This window comes from Astatotilapia calliptera, chromosome 17, assembly GCF_964374335.1.
Source record: "Astatotilapia calliptera chromosome 17, fAstCal68.1, whole genome shotgun sequence".
Classification (NCBI taxonomy): Eukaryota; Metazoa; Chordata; class Actinopteri; order Cichliformes; family Cichlidae; genus Astatotilapia; species Astatotilapia calliptera.
In genome coordinates this window covers 2,215,389-2,232,734 of record NC_137438.1, presented here as the reverse complement: position 1 = coordinate 2,232,734, position 17,346 = coordinate 2,215,389, and the positions used below count along the sequence as shown (strand labels likewise).

General features: G+C 42.8%; 1 protein-coding gene and 1 long non-coding RNA gene across 2 annotated transcripts; both read left to right on the top strand.

Moving 5' to 3' along the window:
• Positions 1–4,430: 4,430 nt before the first annotated feature.
• Positions 4,431–5,191, top strand: LOC145421444 (uncharacterized). Its single transcript, XR_013902797.1, has 3 exons — positions 4,431–4,668; positions 4,754–4,871; positions 5,003–5,191. It is a non-coding gene; the product is annotated as an uncharacterized LOC145421444 (long non-coding RNA).
• A 1,570-nt stretch (positions 5,192–6,761) lies between these two features.
• On the top strand, positions 6,762–16,687 carry samm50l (sorting and assembly machinery component 50 homolog, like). Its single transcript, XM_026147705.2, has 15 exons — positions 6,762–7,323; positions 8,088–8,201; positions 8,960–9,061; positions 9,156–9,243; positions 9,390–9,496; positions 9,649–9,779; positions 12,528–12,615; positions 12,690–12,818; positions 12,937–13,008; positions 13,495–13,581; positions 13,776–13,846; positions 14,137–14,204; positions 14,743–14,889; positions 15,142–15,283; positions 15,892–16,687. The coding sequence occupies exons 1-15, from the start codon at positions 7,303–7,305 to the stop codon at positions 15,935–15,937; spliced, it is 1,413 nt and encodes a 470-aa protein (XP_026003490.1). The 5' UTR covers positions 6,762–7,302; the 3' UTR covers positions 15,938–16,687.
• Positions 16,688–17,346: the final 659 nt, after the last annotated feature.

The window sequence follows — 17,346 nt, the reverse complement described above, 5'->3', positions numbered from 1 at the left end:
CAAAGCTCTCCGATAAAAACATCATTGTGAAAAATGACCAAAAAGGCCGGCGACCCCCAAGACATCCCAGGAGCTGATTTTTTTATTTTGAAGTATTTATTTAGGTTTTCCTGTGTGAAATCACTTGTATAGTAACCTCTCCAGATCTCTTTAGATGAATAAAACAGTAACGCATTAGTGTGGATATAGCCTGAGGCTATGGAGAGGGAAAGGTACTTTTTGATCAGAACCCACGCACATGACATATAACAAATACCGATGCCAAAAGTCAAGCGCACTGTGAGCCACTAAAAGCTTTCGCCGGCGATACAGAGTCCTGTCAGCGCGCATGCAGCGATTTTCTTTGAGCAATCCTAATGTTTCCATAGCAAAAGGAGGTTATGAGTAAGAACAATCTATTTAAATGTGTACAAATATTACTGGGTTCAGTAGAAGCAGCATAAATCTTTGTTTTAAAAATGCACGTCAGACTGCGTTTCTTGCTTGGGTCAGATACATAGACTGTATATAAAAGATGAACACAGTCACTCACTGGTCTGATATTTTTAAAAATCACTACACTATTGTTGCTCTTTGCCATCACAGGGTCGTGAGCAGAGGCTCGGAGCCCCCCCCCCCAGACTATTGAATTATTTGTGTGCAGTGATTTTAGCGAGAATGCAGGCTTACGCAGCTTCCTCATTAATCTTTCAGACATCTTTTACATACAGCCAAGACCTCTGCCTGGATCCAGATCTTTGAATCCATCCACCCTCTAGTGGCTGATGACAGAAAACAAAATTCCATCCTCCTAGAAACTAGGTGTCATGCTGAAGCACTTTCTGATTTCTGGTCGGTACGAGGTCGGTGGAAGTGTTTGCTGGTCACATGGTTTCAGAACAAACCAGATCAAGAACTTGGTGTAAGGTGTGGTGAAGTTTAATGTGTTCATTTTTATTTTTAAGGGCTTTATTGGCATGGATGTTTAAATAAACAAATATCCAGAACATACAATAAACAGTAACAGCAATATAAATCCTTTCCTTCTTCTTCTCTTGGCAGCTCCCTTTGTTTTCAGCCGATCACCTGCCTCCATCTCACCCTCTTGCTCAACATGCCTACATCCATGAACCCTGGTATGGGTGTGTTTTCCTTTATGTCCCCGAGGTTTACAGTCTGGGAAATTACCTATAATTTTAATCTTTTAGGATGACAGTGTTTCTCATTCCTTGCACATTGATATGCTTTCTGAACTGTATGACTTTGGAGCTTTCATGGATAAGGAGGACACCTAGTGGCCTGATGTCAAGAGGCTAAGGAGTAGCAAATTAGGAAACAGACCTTTGGGGGGAAATTGAGTATGTAGTCATTTGACTGAAAGGAAAAGCACAATGAAAAGAAATGCAGGGATAGGAGGAGGTTCGCTGTCTTGTGACAAAATATTCCACGTGTTCTGAAGGGTCAGATATGGCCTGGCTTCTCTTTTTGTTAGAACTCAAGGACTACAGTTCATAACACTGTAAACATACATATGTGAAAATGAAATTATTTTTGTCAGACATATAGTAGGCTTCACCCGTTGCCTACTGGTGGTGGTCAGAGGGCCCGGTGGCGCCAGTGTCCGGCAGCCTCGCCTCTGTCAGTGCGCCCCAGGGTGGCTGTGGCTACAATGTAGCTGCCATCACCAGTGTGTGAATGTGTGCGTGAATGTGTGTGTGAATGGGTGGATGACTGGATGTGTAAAGCGCTTTGGGGTCCTTAGGGACTAGTAAAGCGCTATATAAATACAGGCCATTTACCATTTAGTTCAAGAAGTTATTTAATGCTGCTGTGTGCCTTACAGGTGTATTAGTGATGTGTTCAATGTTGGTCTGTTTAGCCTCTATGTGAAAGTCGGCTACGGGAAGATGATCATCTCTTTCTGCCGGACACCAAATTTAGCTTTTCTTCGCTCAAAATAAATTTGTCTTCAAAATGCAACACTTGCACCCGCAATTTTTTTTACGTGTGCTCAGAATAGTGGCACAAAAATAACGCCATACCCAGAGCTCCGAGTGGTTATAGAAGCTGTATCCTAGTTCAGGGTCTGCAGCCTTAAAGGCCGCATTTTAAGGCTGATTACGTCACAGCGACGCGACGAAGGCTGTCCCAATTCAAAGGCTGCTCGAAATGCGGCCCTCAAATGCGTCCTTCATTTCCCTGAATTTTAAGGATGGGTCTGTGTAGCCTTCGTGGCCCAACATATCCCAGACTTCATAGCGCGGCGGTGGTTTGGATAATTTTGCCGAAAAAAAACGGCGGAAGCGTTGACTGAACTGTCAAAAATAAGTACTGAATATGACGTCACTTATTTATGTGCGAATGTTTAATAATGAAGAACATTAAAACATTCCTGTTGGCCACATGTCGGCAAAGTTACAAACATAAGCAATGTTTGTACTAACTTGGTTTTAAAGCCTCTACTTCTAAATATATATATAGTCGACCTTAATCTCACAGAGAATGTGATGATTTATGGATAATTAAAGTCAGTCATATATCCACAAACACAACAGGCTGAAAGTCAGTGATGCTGCTCGGTTTGCAGTCCTGAACATCACGGCACAAGCAGGATCCACTGCACTGTTAATGTGAGCTGTGTTATATTGCTGCCTCTGTTCGGTGGTGTCGAGCCAAACGGACTTTAACGTGTGTTTGAACGAGCTGACGGTTCACTCGTTAAGCTGAAAGAAAGATGCTTTAATCACAGCAGTCACACATGTGTCCACTGCACCATCTGGAACTCTTCTTGTTTACACTCGTAATGACACAAACACTAAATCCTCCTTCTCTGGTGCTGTTTTGTAGCAGTGTGTACACCTGAGACTGTCACCTGTCTGTCTGTCCTGCACTCTCTCTCTGTTTCTTTCTCTCTGATTGTGGAATAAAAGTATGAACATGTGTTTATAAGTTACACTTGTGTTTGAATCCTGCAGCTTATCACACATTTGATTTCCATGTGTGACGACTGCAAGTGTCCAGAGTGAGGACAGCTGAGGGACCCACTGCTGCACATCATCTGTGAGGCTTTGCAGCCCTGATGATCCACCAGGACAAACTCAGCAGTGTGTGAGGAAGAGGAGGAGGAAGAGCCAGCAGCAGCTGACAGATGGAGAGAATAGACAGACTGTTCCCTGTTTGTGAAGGACTGCTAGGAAAGTTTAACATAACTGTCTGTGCTGAATCAGTCTTATTAGGTAATGTTCAAATAATGTGATCATCCCAGTGTTTTCAGTGTGGGAGAAAGTACTCAGAGTACTCAGGGCCTTCAAGTTACACACTATGAAAGGCAGCAACAAGTTTAATGTTCAGAAACCTAAAGTCTGTATCAGCAGCAGAATGGAGCTAAAATAAATGTTGGTTTCAGTTCTATGAAGCTTTGAGTATTTTGGATCGGCATCGTGGTGGGGGGCGGCATCACGGGCATCGGCAAAAAAATAAAAAATTGCTGGTACTCATGCTGCCCCGACGTCAGCCAGCGCATATTGGGAATGGCATAGGCACCGATCGGTTTTCTATCGCCCATTTGCTGGGAGTAAGGGCGCCCTCTGTTTGCGAGGTGCGCCTGCTGCTTGCGGCACAGGGAGGAGAGGGCGGGGCGGCGGGTGATTCTCTGACCGGCTGGAGCAGCATCTAATAATCCACCCCAAAATAAAACAAAATAAAAACAAACCAACAAACACAAAAACCAGACATTATGATACAGACTTATAATTTGCACCGATGTTTTTTCAAAATTCTATACGTAAAAAGTGAGCGCGAGAGCCCTCGGTGTGCCTGCTCGCTGCTGAAGTCAAAGTAAACTTTATTGTCATCTCCGCTACAGTCCAGCATATAGAGAGACGAGACGACGAGGCTCCAGTTACAGCAGTGCAAGTAAACAAACAATAAATATAAGACCAGTAAGAAAATAAATATACACTTTAGGACTAGAGGTAAAGGGATCAATAACAATTTAAAATATATAATTTACAGGTTGATGATTTAAAGTCTCACACACAACACATCGAAACGTTGAGGGGGGCCGGCTGCTTCCAAATAGAGCACATTTCATTCATAATGCTGTAAATCCAAGCCCATTATGTATTCATGATTTGAATCCTGGGTTGTGTGAAATCCTAGAAATAAACCCTAGACAAAGCAAATCTGTGAACTAAGGTGTAGGTCTATTAGGTTATGTTGTGGTGATCCTTGAGTTGGGGGATGGGTGTTCATACTGTGCAAAATTAAAACCAAGGTGGAATAGAAAAGTTCAAAGCCATCAGGTAGTGATGGGACGTTCTGTATCGAGGCTTCGGAGCGTGTGTCGAGTAATGGAGGGGGCGTTTCCGCGAAGCGCGTATCGAGGCTTGCTTCATTTATGGGAGGAGCTGAAAATGATGACGTCCGAAGCCTCGCTGCCCGGCTGTACCACGTGACTGGTTCATGAAGTGGTTCGAACTTTGCCGCGAGCTATGACAGATATAAACCCCTCAGACTTCATTCAAAAATGTGGGTGTTTGATGGAGAGTTGCGGTTAGTGAGAGTTTGGAGACCGTTTGGAGGTTTATGAGAGTGAGGAGAGAAAGTCAGGAGAGAATGGAGCCAGCTAAGAAGAGGAGGATGTCCTCCCCTGTGTGGGAACATTTTGATCTTATTCCTCCCAACAAGGTATGTAAATTTCTACAGAAGATGTATTTTCATGATACTGATGGTGCAATACAATTTATGTTAAGTGGCTTTACTTTTGTACAAGGTGAAGTGTTTGCTATGTGCCAGGGAGCTGGGATATAACAACAACACCTCATCCATGCTTAGGCACTACAGAGCTTTGCATGAGAATAAGAGGAACACCGATTGTGGAGCAAGACCAGGTGAGCCATCAAATGAAATGATAATATAGCATGCAGTAATGTTACTAAATGATATAACAATATTATACAACTGTTATAAGTTACGTGTGTGATATTTATATTTGTGCTTTGTCTTTATTGTCTTTCCTCAGGAGAACAATCTCAAATAGATGAAGACCTGGTTAGCATGGTGATTGAGGACTCCCAGCCATTTAGCATTGTGGAGGACAAAGGATTCAAAAGATTTGTTAAATCATTAAATCCTAGCTATGTTCTCCCCACTAAAAAGGTCATAAAAGCAGTGAAAATTTAGTTTTTACAGAATAAAATGTGAACAGGCAGGAGTGTGTAGCTGTCCATACCTCAACGTTACAAAAGCACAACCACTGTCCACACCCCAACCACACCTCACCTCACAGTAAATGATCATTTCCATTTTAAGCATTTCCAAATAATCATTTTCCATACTGCCACTATAAATATACACAGTATACTGCCATCACTACAATATACATGTTTTACACACTCCTTTTGTTGTTGACATTTACAGGCTGTGTGCAAAATGCCACACTCTTCAAATTCATGCCAGCTATTATTTTTACGTCCAGTAGGTGTCCTGCTAGAGCAAATGAAGCTTCATGAAGCTTCGCGTTGGGGTGAACCAATTGGATGAAAAGCTTCAGTGCTTCATGGGGCTTCATCTGCCCATCACTACCATCAGGTGCTCAGTTTAGAAAAAAAGAAAAGAGGAGGAGAAACGAAAGATACAGGCAAGCAGATGTGTGATTGGATAATGGCAGGTTATGTATCCTGAAACAATCAGAATACTTTATTAATCCCTAAGGAAATTATGTGGGTTACAGTTGCTCCAAGAACTGGTAAAAATAGTAACAGTAACAGACTAAACTCCAAACAATACATTATGTTACAGATTTTAATATTAATTAGTCATTGTCAGTTGTTGATTTGTCCTGTTCTCAATGTACAACGAATTATGATGGCTGTTTGGTAGTCGTTTGCATACTATGCATACTCTCTCTCTTCGCGCGTGTGTGTTTCTGTGGTGAAATTCAGTATGGTTCCGACAACAGTTTTATGTTAATGTACAATCGTTAATTTTTATGTATGTGTGTGTGTGGGAGTGGGGCGCCAGAGGGAGTGTTCGTCCAGGGCGCCAAACAGGCTAGGACCGCCACTGCTGTCAAAGGTACTTGTCTTTGAGTGAAGATTTAAGGTGACAGGAAATATAAATAACTGCAACTTCAGTCTCTGACCCAGAGTTCAAGCTCACTAATCAATCTATCTGACAATACATATAATATTGTCCATATTATATTTACATCACCACAGGGAGATGATTTTAGTCTCAAGAACAACATTAGCTAATTGTTATTTACTAACTAATCTTAAATGAGTGTTCAGCACAGAAAGGAAGCCCAACAATCATGTTTACAGTCCTGTGGTCTCAGCCTCAGATACTCAACTAATCAAAGTGATGTCATGACAAAAATGAATGACCAACAAAACATTTTTTCTCCTTCATTTCTGTCACACAAAGCCGTATGAGACATTTCTCGCGGTTAGTATCATGGTTGCTAGGCAACCTGAACAGCGCGACGAAGGCAAGACCGTCCCATTTCACAAGCCTCTCACTTCCGCACTTCTCGTACGCACCGTACGTAGTACGCGTAGTGCGCGTACTTCAAGCGTGCAGTCTCCTAATTGGGACACAGCCCCTGAATTGAGATACAGCCGCAGTCGCGTCTGCGTGCGTAGTCGTCACGTGACTCGTTGACGTGGCAGACAAGTCCAATGACATAAAAGTCTTTTATCGGTCCGCTTGACTGTCTTGCACAGACCTCCAGGAGGCAGGTCGGAGCAGAGCAGCGCTGCATTCCATCCAATCACATGAAGAAGCCACAGTGACGCCTTTAAGAACCAGAAATATGTTCGCTTTGATAGTTACAATCATGTAATCATATCTTTTTCTTCTCCTCGAGATTGTTTTTGTTACATTACCGCATGTAACCTGTCAAAATGTCCTAAAATAATGAATACTGAACGGAGTCTTTTGTGGGGATAACAGTGTGCCTTTATTTTCGCGTTACAGTACAAACAATAGCTGATAACTCGTACTGACATTACAGCGACCCCGTAACAACCTGAAACGTTCAAGTTACGTTATTTCATTCAGTTTCAATTATCAGCGAACATATACATGACCACAGCAACTTTTACCGACTGTCAACATTTACCGAATGTGTTATCCTTGATTGAAGCTCTGTACATTACAAGGTGTACACGAACGCAGCACTGAACTCCAGCAACTGTCATGGCGTCTTCCTTGAAGGGGGTTTGGTACTGGAGAAAGTAGCTGCTGTCACTTACCAGTTTCTCCGTATTAAAGCGCAGCTGACGTGGACTGAAGAGTTTTGGGGCGCCGGTAGTTAAAATGGGGACCGTCCATGCTAAGGTAAAGCTTATTTCATCCTAACCTTTAGGTGCATTTTATATCATGACCTCCCTGCCCAGTGAATGCTGCAGGCTACAGAGTCACCAGCATGTGTACTTCACGTACTGTCACACGCAGTTAGAAAATGACCAACAACAATAAAAAGCGACGCGTCAAACTGGTTGATTGCTCTTGTTGATTAAACGGTTACACTTTGCCTTTAGTTCACGTAACGAGGCGAAACGCAGGTTTTTCTCCGCTGGTTTGTCACCACGTTTTAGATAAAACTCCTGGTTATAGTGATTATATTTTAGGGACATTTGCGCCTTCGAGTATTTAAAGGAAAACACTAAAAATTCACACCTGTGTGAACATTATTTTCCAGTACTTGCCCAGACCAGTATTGTCATTCATTTGTCATGTCCCGCACGTATTTACTGCGTGTCAGGACTCCTGTCTTTGCTAGTACTCCACGTCCAGCGACTTTCACCGGCATCAGACACTCCTTCCTGAAGCTCCACCCACTAACCCTCTTGGCCTTTGTTTTCCAGCTGGTTTTTAAAGGTGTCATACGAAGGGTTTTTTCCAATTTGAGACTTTTTATTTCCTTCTTGTACTGTGACATAAACCATTTCAAAATACAAAATACAGCATCAGACATGGAAAAATAGCAAATGTAACTTTTTTATGGACACTTTTTCAATTAAATATGTTGCAAAAGTCAAATTTGTTTCAGGTATCCTGTGCTTCCTTGCATTAATGCACTTTATTTGTCCTCGGTGCAGAGTCTGGATCCACTCCCAATGCATGGCCGGGACTTGGATGTCCACCCTGAAGATTTCATGGAGACTCCAGACCAAGGGCAAGACTCCAAACAGGAGATCCTTGAAAACAAAGATGTGAGTAGTTGTCAAAGCAAAACATGCTAGTTGTATGTTTCTATGGTTTATTGTTTTATGTCATGTATGTTCTGCAGCTTTGGATGTTCATATTAAACATGGCCAAGTATCAACTAAAAAGTTAAACTTTTAAGAAAGTGACCGCGATCAGCCAAAAACTCAGGCCTCAGGTTGTCCGTACAGTCACAGTTGGATGTAGCCAGCTCATTTGCTTTGTAGGGTCATTGCTACAAGCGCAGCATGCACGTGGACAGGCAGAACGGCTCGCGAGCTGCCTGTTTGTAGGTTAGGGCTCTGTGAGGAACCACCAAAAATATGAAATGAAACTGTCAAGATGCAAACGAAGTGCAGACCTTAATTCAAGGAGCTGAACAAAATCTTTGCATTGATTGTTAAGAAGCTACAACAGTTTTATTTGTGTGAAATGTCTGGAGATGATTTCCCTGTTTCCAGTCCTAAATGTATATATGCTTGATAGTACGGTGCTGAGCATAGCTGTAACTAAGTGTTGTGCACCACAATAGTGCAAAGAATAATAGTAACTGTTATGATCCTAACCAAACTCCACTTCATACAAGTGTATGAAGTGTAAACTGAATGTAGGATACAGTAAGATTGCCATAGTTCATAATGCAGTGTGTTGACTCAACCACGAGGTCATGCAATAGGATATGACCATCAGACACATGATTAAAAGTAGCAGTTTTTAAAAGAAAGTAAGTGTTTGGTGACGATGTGACTTTTATCCTTGATCACAGGTGGTTGTCCAGCATGTGAACATCCAGGGTCTGGGGAGAACCAAAGAGGATCTGCTTGGCTATGAGATCTCTGATGTTTTCCATGCCAAAAATCTCATTGATGTATGTCTCATAATTCTGCTTTTCATTAAGCCGTCACGGTCGTCTCAGTGAGTCTATCTGAGATCCGTAAATAACTGCAGAGGTCTTTTTTCAGGTGATGAAAAGAGCTCATGTCGCTAGGCAGAGGCTGCTCCGCCTGGGAATCTTCAAAGACGTCGAGGTTCTGATCGACACATCTGAAGGTAACTGATTTACACCTGCAGCCCAGAACAGAGCTTTGATTTCACCTGCTGTTCTCATGTGAAGCAGGGATGGTCTGTAAAAGTGACTGCATAGTGTGGTAAACACTCAGCTGACAGAAGCATTCTTTGTTCTGATTGGACCTCAGGTACAGACGCTCTGCCCAATGGCCTGGATGTAACTTTTGAGGTGACAGAGGTCAAGAGGCTGACAGGGAGCTACAATACCATGGTTGGCAACAATGAAGGAAGCATGGTGAGAGACGCAACAGCTGGCATGTTATTTAAGCTGCATGTGTTAACAGTGATGAATAACTTGCCCAGTTTGTATTAATAAAGACACTTATCATACCTCAGAGCTGCCTGTTTGACAGAGGTGTGTTTGTGACCCTCTGTAACGTCTCTCAGGTTCTGGGTTTGAAGCTGCCCAACATGTTGGGGCGAGCTGAGAAACTTACCTTCCAGTTCTCCTATGGGACCAAGGAGACGTCCTATGGCCTGTCTTTCTTTAAGCCCCAACCCGGACATTTTGAACGCAAGTATGTGCACAAAATCCCGCCTTTTGTGTTCTTGTTCTTTCACTGTTTTTTTCAGTTGGGCTCTTTTTTTTTGTTTTTTTTCCCCAAGACGGATCCTCTGTTCAGCCTTGTTCAGAAGGTTTTCAGTTTTTTGACAAATTGAGACATTATGTGATTTTTCTCATGTTCTTCCATAACTACAATCAGCTGCGTTCATATACACTTCACTCCGCTGTTAAACAGAGCAGGAATTTTTAGCACAGCTTTTCCAAACATGCTTTTATTTTGGATGCTTTGACTTTACACACAGAGAAAGAATTATTTCACAAGCATCAGAAACTGTCAGGGTTAAGATTATTAGTCCTCCTGATGTTTAGAGGGGAACTGCAGTGGTTTGAATCATATCTATGTAATGGACTCCAATTTGTTCATGCAGATTACACAATATGATTAATTATGGAGTTCCACAGGGTTCAGTGCTAGGACCAATTCTGTTTACATTATACATGCTTCCCTTAGGCAGCATCATTAGAAGACATAGCATACATTTACACTGCTATGCAGATGACACCCAGCTCTATCTGTCCATGAAGCCAGATAACACACACCAATGAGTTAAACTGCAGGAATGTCTTAAAGACATAAAGACCTGGATGGCAGCTAACTTTCTGCTTCTTAATTCAGATCAAACTGAGGTTATTGTACTTGGCCCTGAAAATCTTAGAAATATGGTATCTAAGCAGATTCTTACTCTGGATGGCATTACCTTGGCCTCCAGTAACACTGTGAGGAACCTTGGAGTCATTTTTGACCAGGACATGTCCTTCAATGCACATATTAAACAAATATGTAAGACTGCTTTCTTCCATTTGCAGCATAATACTCCCACCGCCGTGTTTCACCGTGAGGATGGTATCCATCTGGCTGCATGCCTCTGCATTCTTTCTCCCAACATAAGCAGAATCTCTGTGGCCAAAGAGCTCTAGTTTTATTTCATCTGACCAAAGGCTGTGCTTCCATTGCGCCTAGTCTTTTTCCAGCTTATCTTTAGCAAGCTTCAGTCTGGCTTGGTGGTGTCTCTTCTGCAGAAGTGGAGTTATTGATGGTCTACAGCCTCACAGTCTGTCTTCACTGATGGTACTGTCAGGCCCTTTAAGTTTGTGCAGCTTGCCCATTTGGAAGGGATTGATGCATCTACCACAGGTGTTTAACTGGACTTCACTCAATGACCAGGCAGAGCTTTTGTTTCTCTTTCCTCTTTAATCCTCTTTTCAGCCATAGATGGAAAAACCAGCTGCCTCCCTTTATTTTATAGACACATCAGTTCCACACAGTCTCCCTGCTGGTGACTACTTGTTGAAGGAATTATACTGGTTTCTTTCCCCGCATGTGACAACTTCCTGTCATTCCATAGTTTGTCTTCTTTTCTTTCCCGGACAGAAAAATAGACACAAGATTAGTTCCTGACTTGCCTACCAAGCTGTCACTGTACTTGTTGCCTCAGGGTTCACCGCCTCCTAAATTCCTGACTTGGCTAAGTCCTTCACTGGTATCTGGGCAGTTGTTCTGGAGTCTGTAGATGCATTCAGCTCAATTGGATTCACTTCAATCCCAAGAAAGGCACCGGGAAAATTTTTACCAAAACCTTCAGTTTCATAGGTGCCTAATATTTTGTCCTGTCTGCGGTATTTGCTGTCACACACTGTTCCTCATAGTCACAGCTTGCTGTGTTTAACATGTGTTGATCATAATTATTGATAGTCCGGTACAGTCAGTGCATTGTTTGGAATTGTGCAACATGTGTGTTATTGTTTTACAGAATAGCATTTTCAAAATGTGATACTAGCAGAAGGTGGCCAGTAGGTGTCACTGTGGCAGTGGGAGTCGGACTGGTTCGAAACCTCATTACACAAATGCTTTGAGCATTTCAAACCTGGATATGTTGTAATTGTTTTGCACCTTTTGTGCAGTTTGAAGGCTGAGGTTAGAGAATCATGCTGATGCAAAACTGTCTGTCCTGTCTGGTTCCCCCATTAAAATCCATTCGTACTGTACAGTGGCTTCTTTAAGATGTGGTGATCTATAAATATACATAAAAGTTTGTACTTATAGTCTGTACCCACCCCTCCATCGAACTACCATATGCTACACAAAGGCTCTCTGTAATATGAAGAAATTATCCTAGGACTGGCTGGGGAACTCCAGGCCTCGAGGGCCGGTGTCCTGCAGGTCTTAGATGTGTCCTTGATCCAACACAGCTGATTCAAATGGCTAAATGGCCTCATCAACATGTCTTCTCCAGAGGCCTGGTGATGAACTAGTCATGTGATTCAGGTGTGTTGACCCAGGGTGAGATCTAAATCCTGCAGGACACCGGCCCTCGAGGCCTGGAGTTTCCACCCTGTCCTAAAAGTTGATGTATGAAAAGTAATTCATGGTCATTTGTTGTACTTGTCAGTCTCTGCGAGGTTATAGACACAATGAGCCTTCAGCGTTACTTATCATAGTGGAACAGCTAATCATGTAGACCTTGCAGTACCAGAGTTTTTCCTTACTGGAGTTCTTTGTTTTTTCCACCATTTCCCCCAAACAGGTTTCAGCCACAGCCAAAGGAAAATCACCTGGAGTTAGTTTAATGAGGAACTCACAAAGCTTTGTGGCATTTTCTGACAGCAGTCGTTCTTCTGATTTGTCATTTAACTTGTTTCTTACGCATTCATCTACCAATAGGCATCTATATGTTGAAATATGTGCCGTTGTCTGTTTCAGCCTCACCCTCAACATGTACAAAGTGACGGGCCAGTTTCCATGGAGCTCCTTGAAAGAGACTGACAGAGGCGTATCTGCAGAACTGAATGTCAGTGGAAACGATATTAAAAATGATGACAGTTACTGGGAGAGGGAAGGAGTAACATTTGTGTCTCTCTGCAGTTTCCTCTTGGCGTGACCAACCACACGCTGAAGTGGGAGGGTGTATGGAGGGAGCTGGGCTGCCTGGCGCGCAGCGCTTCCTTTGCTGTGCGAGAGGAGAGTGGACACTCACTGAAGTCTGCTCTCTCTGTATGTCACTGAATTATTACGGTTCCTTTCAACATGTGCTTTATTATCATGTCGTGAGAGTTATTGATTATTGATGATTGCACCAGTTCAGCAGGTCTCCTGTTGGTTTTGTTTGCAGCACACTGTGTCAGTTGATTCAAGGAACTCTGCCATCTTTCCCAGCAGAGGTGCCTTACTTCGCATCAACCAGGTAAGTGTGCGCACATAAGTACACTCGTAAACGTCTGTCTGCCACACTTTTGGCTCTTGACATTAGGTTTGAAAAAGTAGCAATCCCCACATTTGCCTCACCTGACCTCTGAGAGATACGTCAGGTACGATGGACAGACAGGCCGTATAGGGAAAAATGGGCGTTTCTTCCAGGTCTAAAGGCGTTGCCACAGTGGGTGTGCCTTAGACCTGAGTACAAGTTTTATGAGAAAATGAGCCTTCGCTGATAAATCACTAGATTCAAGTCTTCCTAAATATAACACCGTGGTCCTTTTTCACTCCAATCTTCCCCCAAAGGATCTTTATACACATGAGCCTGAACTCTGTTCTTGAAGAAAAAAGTAAAGTTTTAGCTGTGAGATTTTTTTTACTACTCTTCCATTGAATGATATTGTTACCAACATCGAAATCATAATGATCAGTAGGTGTGTTGCAGGATTGTAACCGAGTGTGTTTGTATGTGTAGGAGCTGGCTGGATACACTGGAGGAGACGCCAGCTTCTTGAAGGAGGATTTTGAGCTGCAGCTCAACAGACGGCTCTTCTGGGATTCTGTAAGAGTGAAATAAGTCACACATGACCCGTTCAGTATGATTCTGTAATAATATCTGTGTTATGGAGGGTTTCACTTGGTCATTTTATACTTGATTACTCAGGCTGTGTGTATGTCAGCCAACCAGCAGGGGACAAAAGAGTTGGCTGTTAAACTAAATGTGATGTGTATAAGAAACGTTTTATGTCCCCTCAGGTTTTGTCTGCCTCTCTGTGGGGTGGGATGCTGTATCCCATTGGAGGACAGGCGTCCTGCATAGCTGACAGGTATGCCTGATTTCTCCAAGAGCTGATGTCTGACTTTGACTCACCAGCACTGCTACAGTAGATCAGCAAGTAAACTGAGCTTTCTGAGCAGTCAGTTACTCCAAATGAAATATAATAAAGCTGATTTATTGTGAGTTTGGTATGAAGGAGGACAATTATTTTTATAATTTGTCTTTTAGACTTTTGTACTTACCACTAGAACTGCTTTCCTACGGCTTTCTTTACCCAGTTTTTGTCATTTTGTCATCAAACTGTCGCCTGATGGTGAAGTCATTTTGTATTTTGTCCAGGTTTTACCTTGGAGGCCCAACTAGTGTACGAGGATTTGGGATGTACAGCATCGGGCCACAGAGTGAAGGTAAAGTCCATTGTGACATCGATAACAGACATCACCAAGTGTTCTGTCACAAATGTTTGAACACCTGAGAAAGAGCGGTCTGCAAACTGTGAGCTGTTTTTCTGTCACGAGGCTTACGTTAGTTAAATTGTAATGCGGTACGTCTGTGTTACATTGTTTCCAAATGATGTGACAGGCTGAACCAGACGGATACATAGGAATCAGTCCGTTTACCAAAAGGTACAGGTTTGTAACTCTGTGCTGTCTGAATGTGGATGGACTCCCATGCAGCATATTAACAAGCAGTACAAATACAGAGCAGATAGCTCAGTAGGTAGAGTGGTTGCCCCATGATCGGAAGGTCGGGGGTTCGACTCTACTGAACAGCTACCCTGAGGTACCCCTGAGCACCTACACACTGCTCCCCGGGCGCTGCATTGGTGGCTGCCCACTGCTTCACTGGGCGAATCCCTACGGGGACTAACACATACACATTAGAGCTTAGCAGCACAGAAGAACAAAAATAGACAGTTCACTGTGGTTCCTCTGTGTGTTCTAGGTGACTACCTGGGTGGAGAAGCATACTGGGCAGGTGGTCTGCACCTCTACACTCCTCTACCATTCAGACCAGGCAAGGGAGGCTTTGGAGACCTTTTTAGAACACATTTCTTTCTCAACGCAGGAAATCTCTGCAACCTCAGCTATGGTGGGTGAACACTGTCGTCTGTGAGATTCAGCTTTTTCTTTTTGCCTCTGTCTTTGATTCGTTTGCCTGTTTGTGGCTCTTTCACAGTAAGATATAATAAGTTCGTTTCCATCTGGGCTTCGTGACAATTTTATTTACATTTTTTTGAGGAAAGTTTTTTCTCAATCAGCTGTTACTGTTTAACAGAAATGATGCCATGAATCTGTAGTGTGCAAGTTGTGCTGCATCATTGTTCCATGTTATGTTGTGCAGGTGACGGTCCACGAGCACACCTTCAGAAGCTAGCTGAGTGTATTCGCTGGTCGTACGGAGCGGGCATCGTACTGCGGCTTGGAAACATCGCCAGACTGGAACTCAACTACTGTGTGCCCATGGGAGTTCAGAGTGGGGACAGGTGGGGGTCCGGTGCAATATGACTACTGCATTTTTCAGGGTTTTTATAGATGCAACATGGGAAGGGCATGGCTAACTGGTTAGCAGTTATTGAATTTTAAAAGTGTAGGAGGACTGTCCAAAGTCAGGTGATGATGGCGTTATTGTATCAGATGAAAAAAAAGAAAAATGCTGAAACTACCTCAGTGAATGGCACAAACTGGGACTACTTTCTACCTAATGTGGTAACGTAGATGTGCAGTGAGTGCAAAAACAGCCCAGCCTGCTTTCAGTGCCAGTAAGGAGTCTACAACAGCAGTGTGGTAGTGGTGGTCCTGAGGCAGTAATCAATGTTTTTATGAGAGCACAGTGCTGCACAGAAACATTAGATTCAGAGTATTGTACAGAAGAAACACGGCTGTATGTAAACTACAGATAACCTTCCAGCTCGTCCTTAACTCTGCACGTTTTTGGCTCGATATCGATACCTGACATAACTGATTTTACGTCAATAACAGACTAAAAATATAGCGTCGAGCTTCATGGTAGCAGGGTTTCTGGGAAATGTCTCGTTAAGCGTGAGAGCCTGCCTCCGGATTTCCCGACTTGTGTTTCTCGTCTCCTCTGTAGGATATGTGACGGTGTCCAGTTTGGAGCTGGAATTCGTTTCCTGTGACCTCATCTGTCTGCCGCCCCGAGTCCTCCAGTCGCTGATGTGAAAAGGGAAACGTTTTGTCATTGTCACCTGTAACTTGTCGTAGACTGTGTAACACTAGCATGGATCCTGGATAAAAATGTGCCTGACCTTGCCAAACTCTTCTTTTACATGCAACAAAATGATAGTTAGACATTTTACAGAACTCAGCTGATTGGTCAGTCAGACGCAACCTGATATAAAATGTGTTTAGCAGCTCTGTAAAATACCCAACACGGGTGAAAAAGCGTCTCAGCAGTCATTGATCGATGATTCCTCTTCCTGGTTTGTTTGCTTTTCCTTTGTTTGAGGTCAGCAGCACTGGCACCTTGTTTGTGGTAAAATAATCCAACCAAGTTGTTTCCCGTGACAACACAAAATAAAGAATTTCCAGAATGTTTAAAGATGTTCTGGGCATGCAACATGCCATCTGCTTCTCCAGGAGCATCACATGTTAATCATTTAATTTCACAGTTAAACATACACCGCACGCTCTCTCCTGAGTTGGCGTGTTTGCTCGAATTGTACTTGATGGACTGCAGTATAGAAACCAGCACTTTTTTTGATCACAACGGTGGCGCGGGAAGGAAGCGAAGAGGAGCGGCGTTCCCGTGCTCATCTGTCAGACGTGCAGAGGCGGGAACCCTCCCCCGAGCAGCATCCACCAACAGTGCTCTTACCTCTTTTTGATGTTGTTCAAGCTATTCACAAATAAATCACATCTGCTCCCTGCTTTCTTTCCTCTCCCCTGTTTGGTGTCTCAAACACACACTCAGAATGGGATAAAAGTAAAAGAGGCGGGTAATCGCCCTGTTTTATACCTTTTAGTGGGTTTGTTTGAAGCTCTAATAAGAGCTGCAAATTGATACCACGGACGTGTGCCAATATTTATGCATTTGTTTAAATGATTCTCACAGTAAACATTTTCTTCAGTAGCGCTGTCTCTCTTGACGGTTAGGGCTCTGTGGCAGTGGCCTGGTTTTTCATTTCATAACAGCAAATGGTTCTCTGTTAGGTTTGACCTTGACTAGATTGTTTTGGACCACAGCCTTTACATCTGTTAATAAATCTGAATCTTATTTGAGCAGGTAATAACATAGAATAGAATAGAATTCAACTTTGTTGTCATTGCACATGCACAGGTACAGGGCAACGAAATGCAGTTTGCATCCATCCAGAAGTGCTTTAGTGATATAGATATATTACAATATATATTAGCAATAGTATAGATATGTAAGTATATTACAGAAATGGGTCTATTATGGTATGTTATAATGTACACGGTATGAAGTATGTTGTGAATATTCTATAACTAAGTATGTACAGGCTGTAGTGAGTACAAGCTATGTACAGGATATGAACAGGATATAAATATGAAAAACTATACAGAA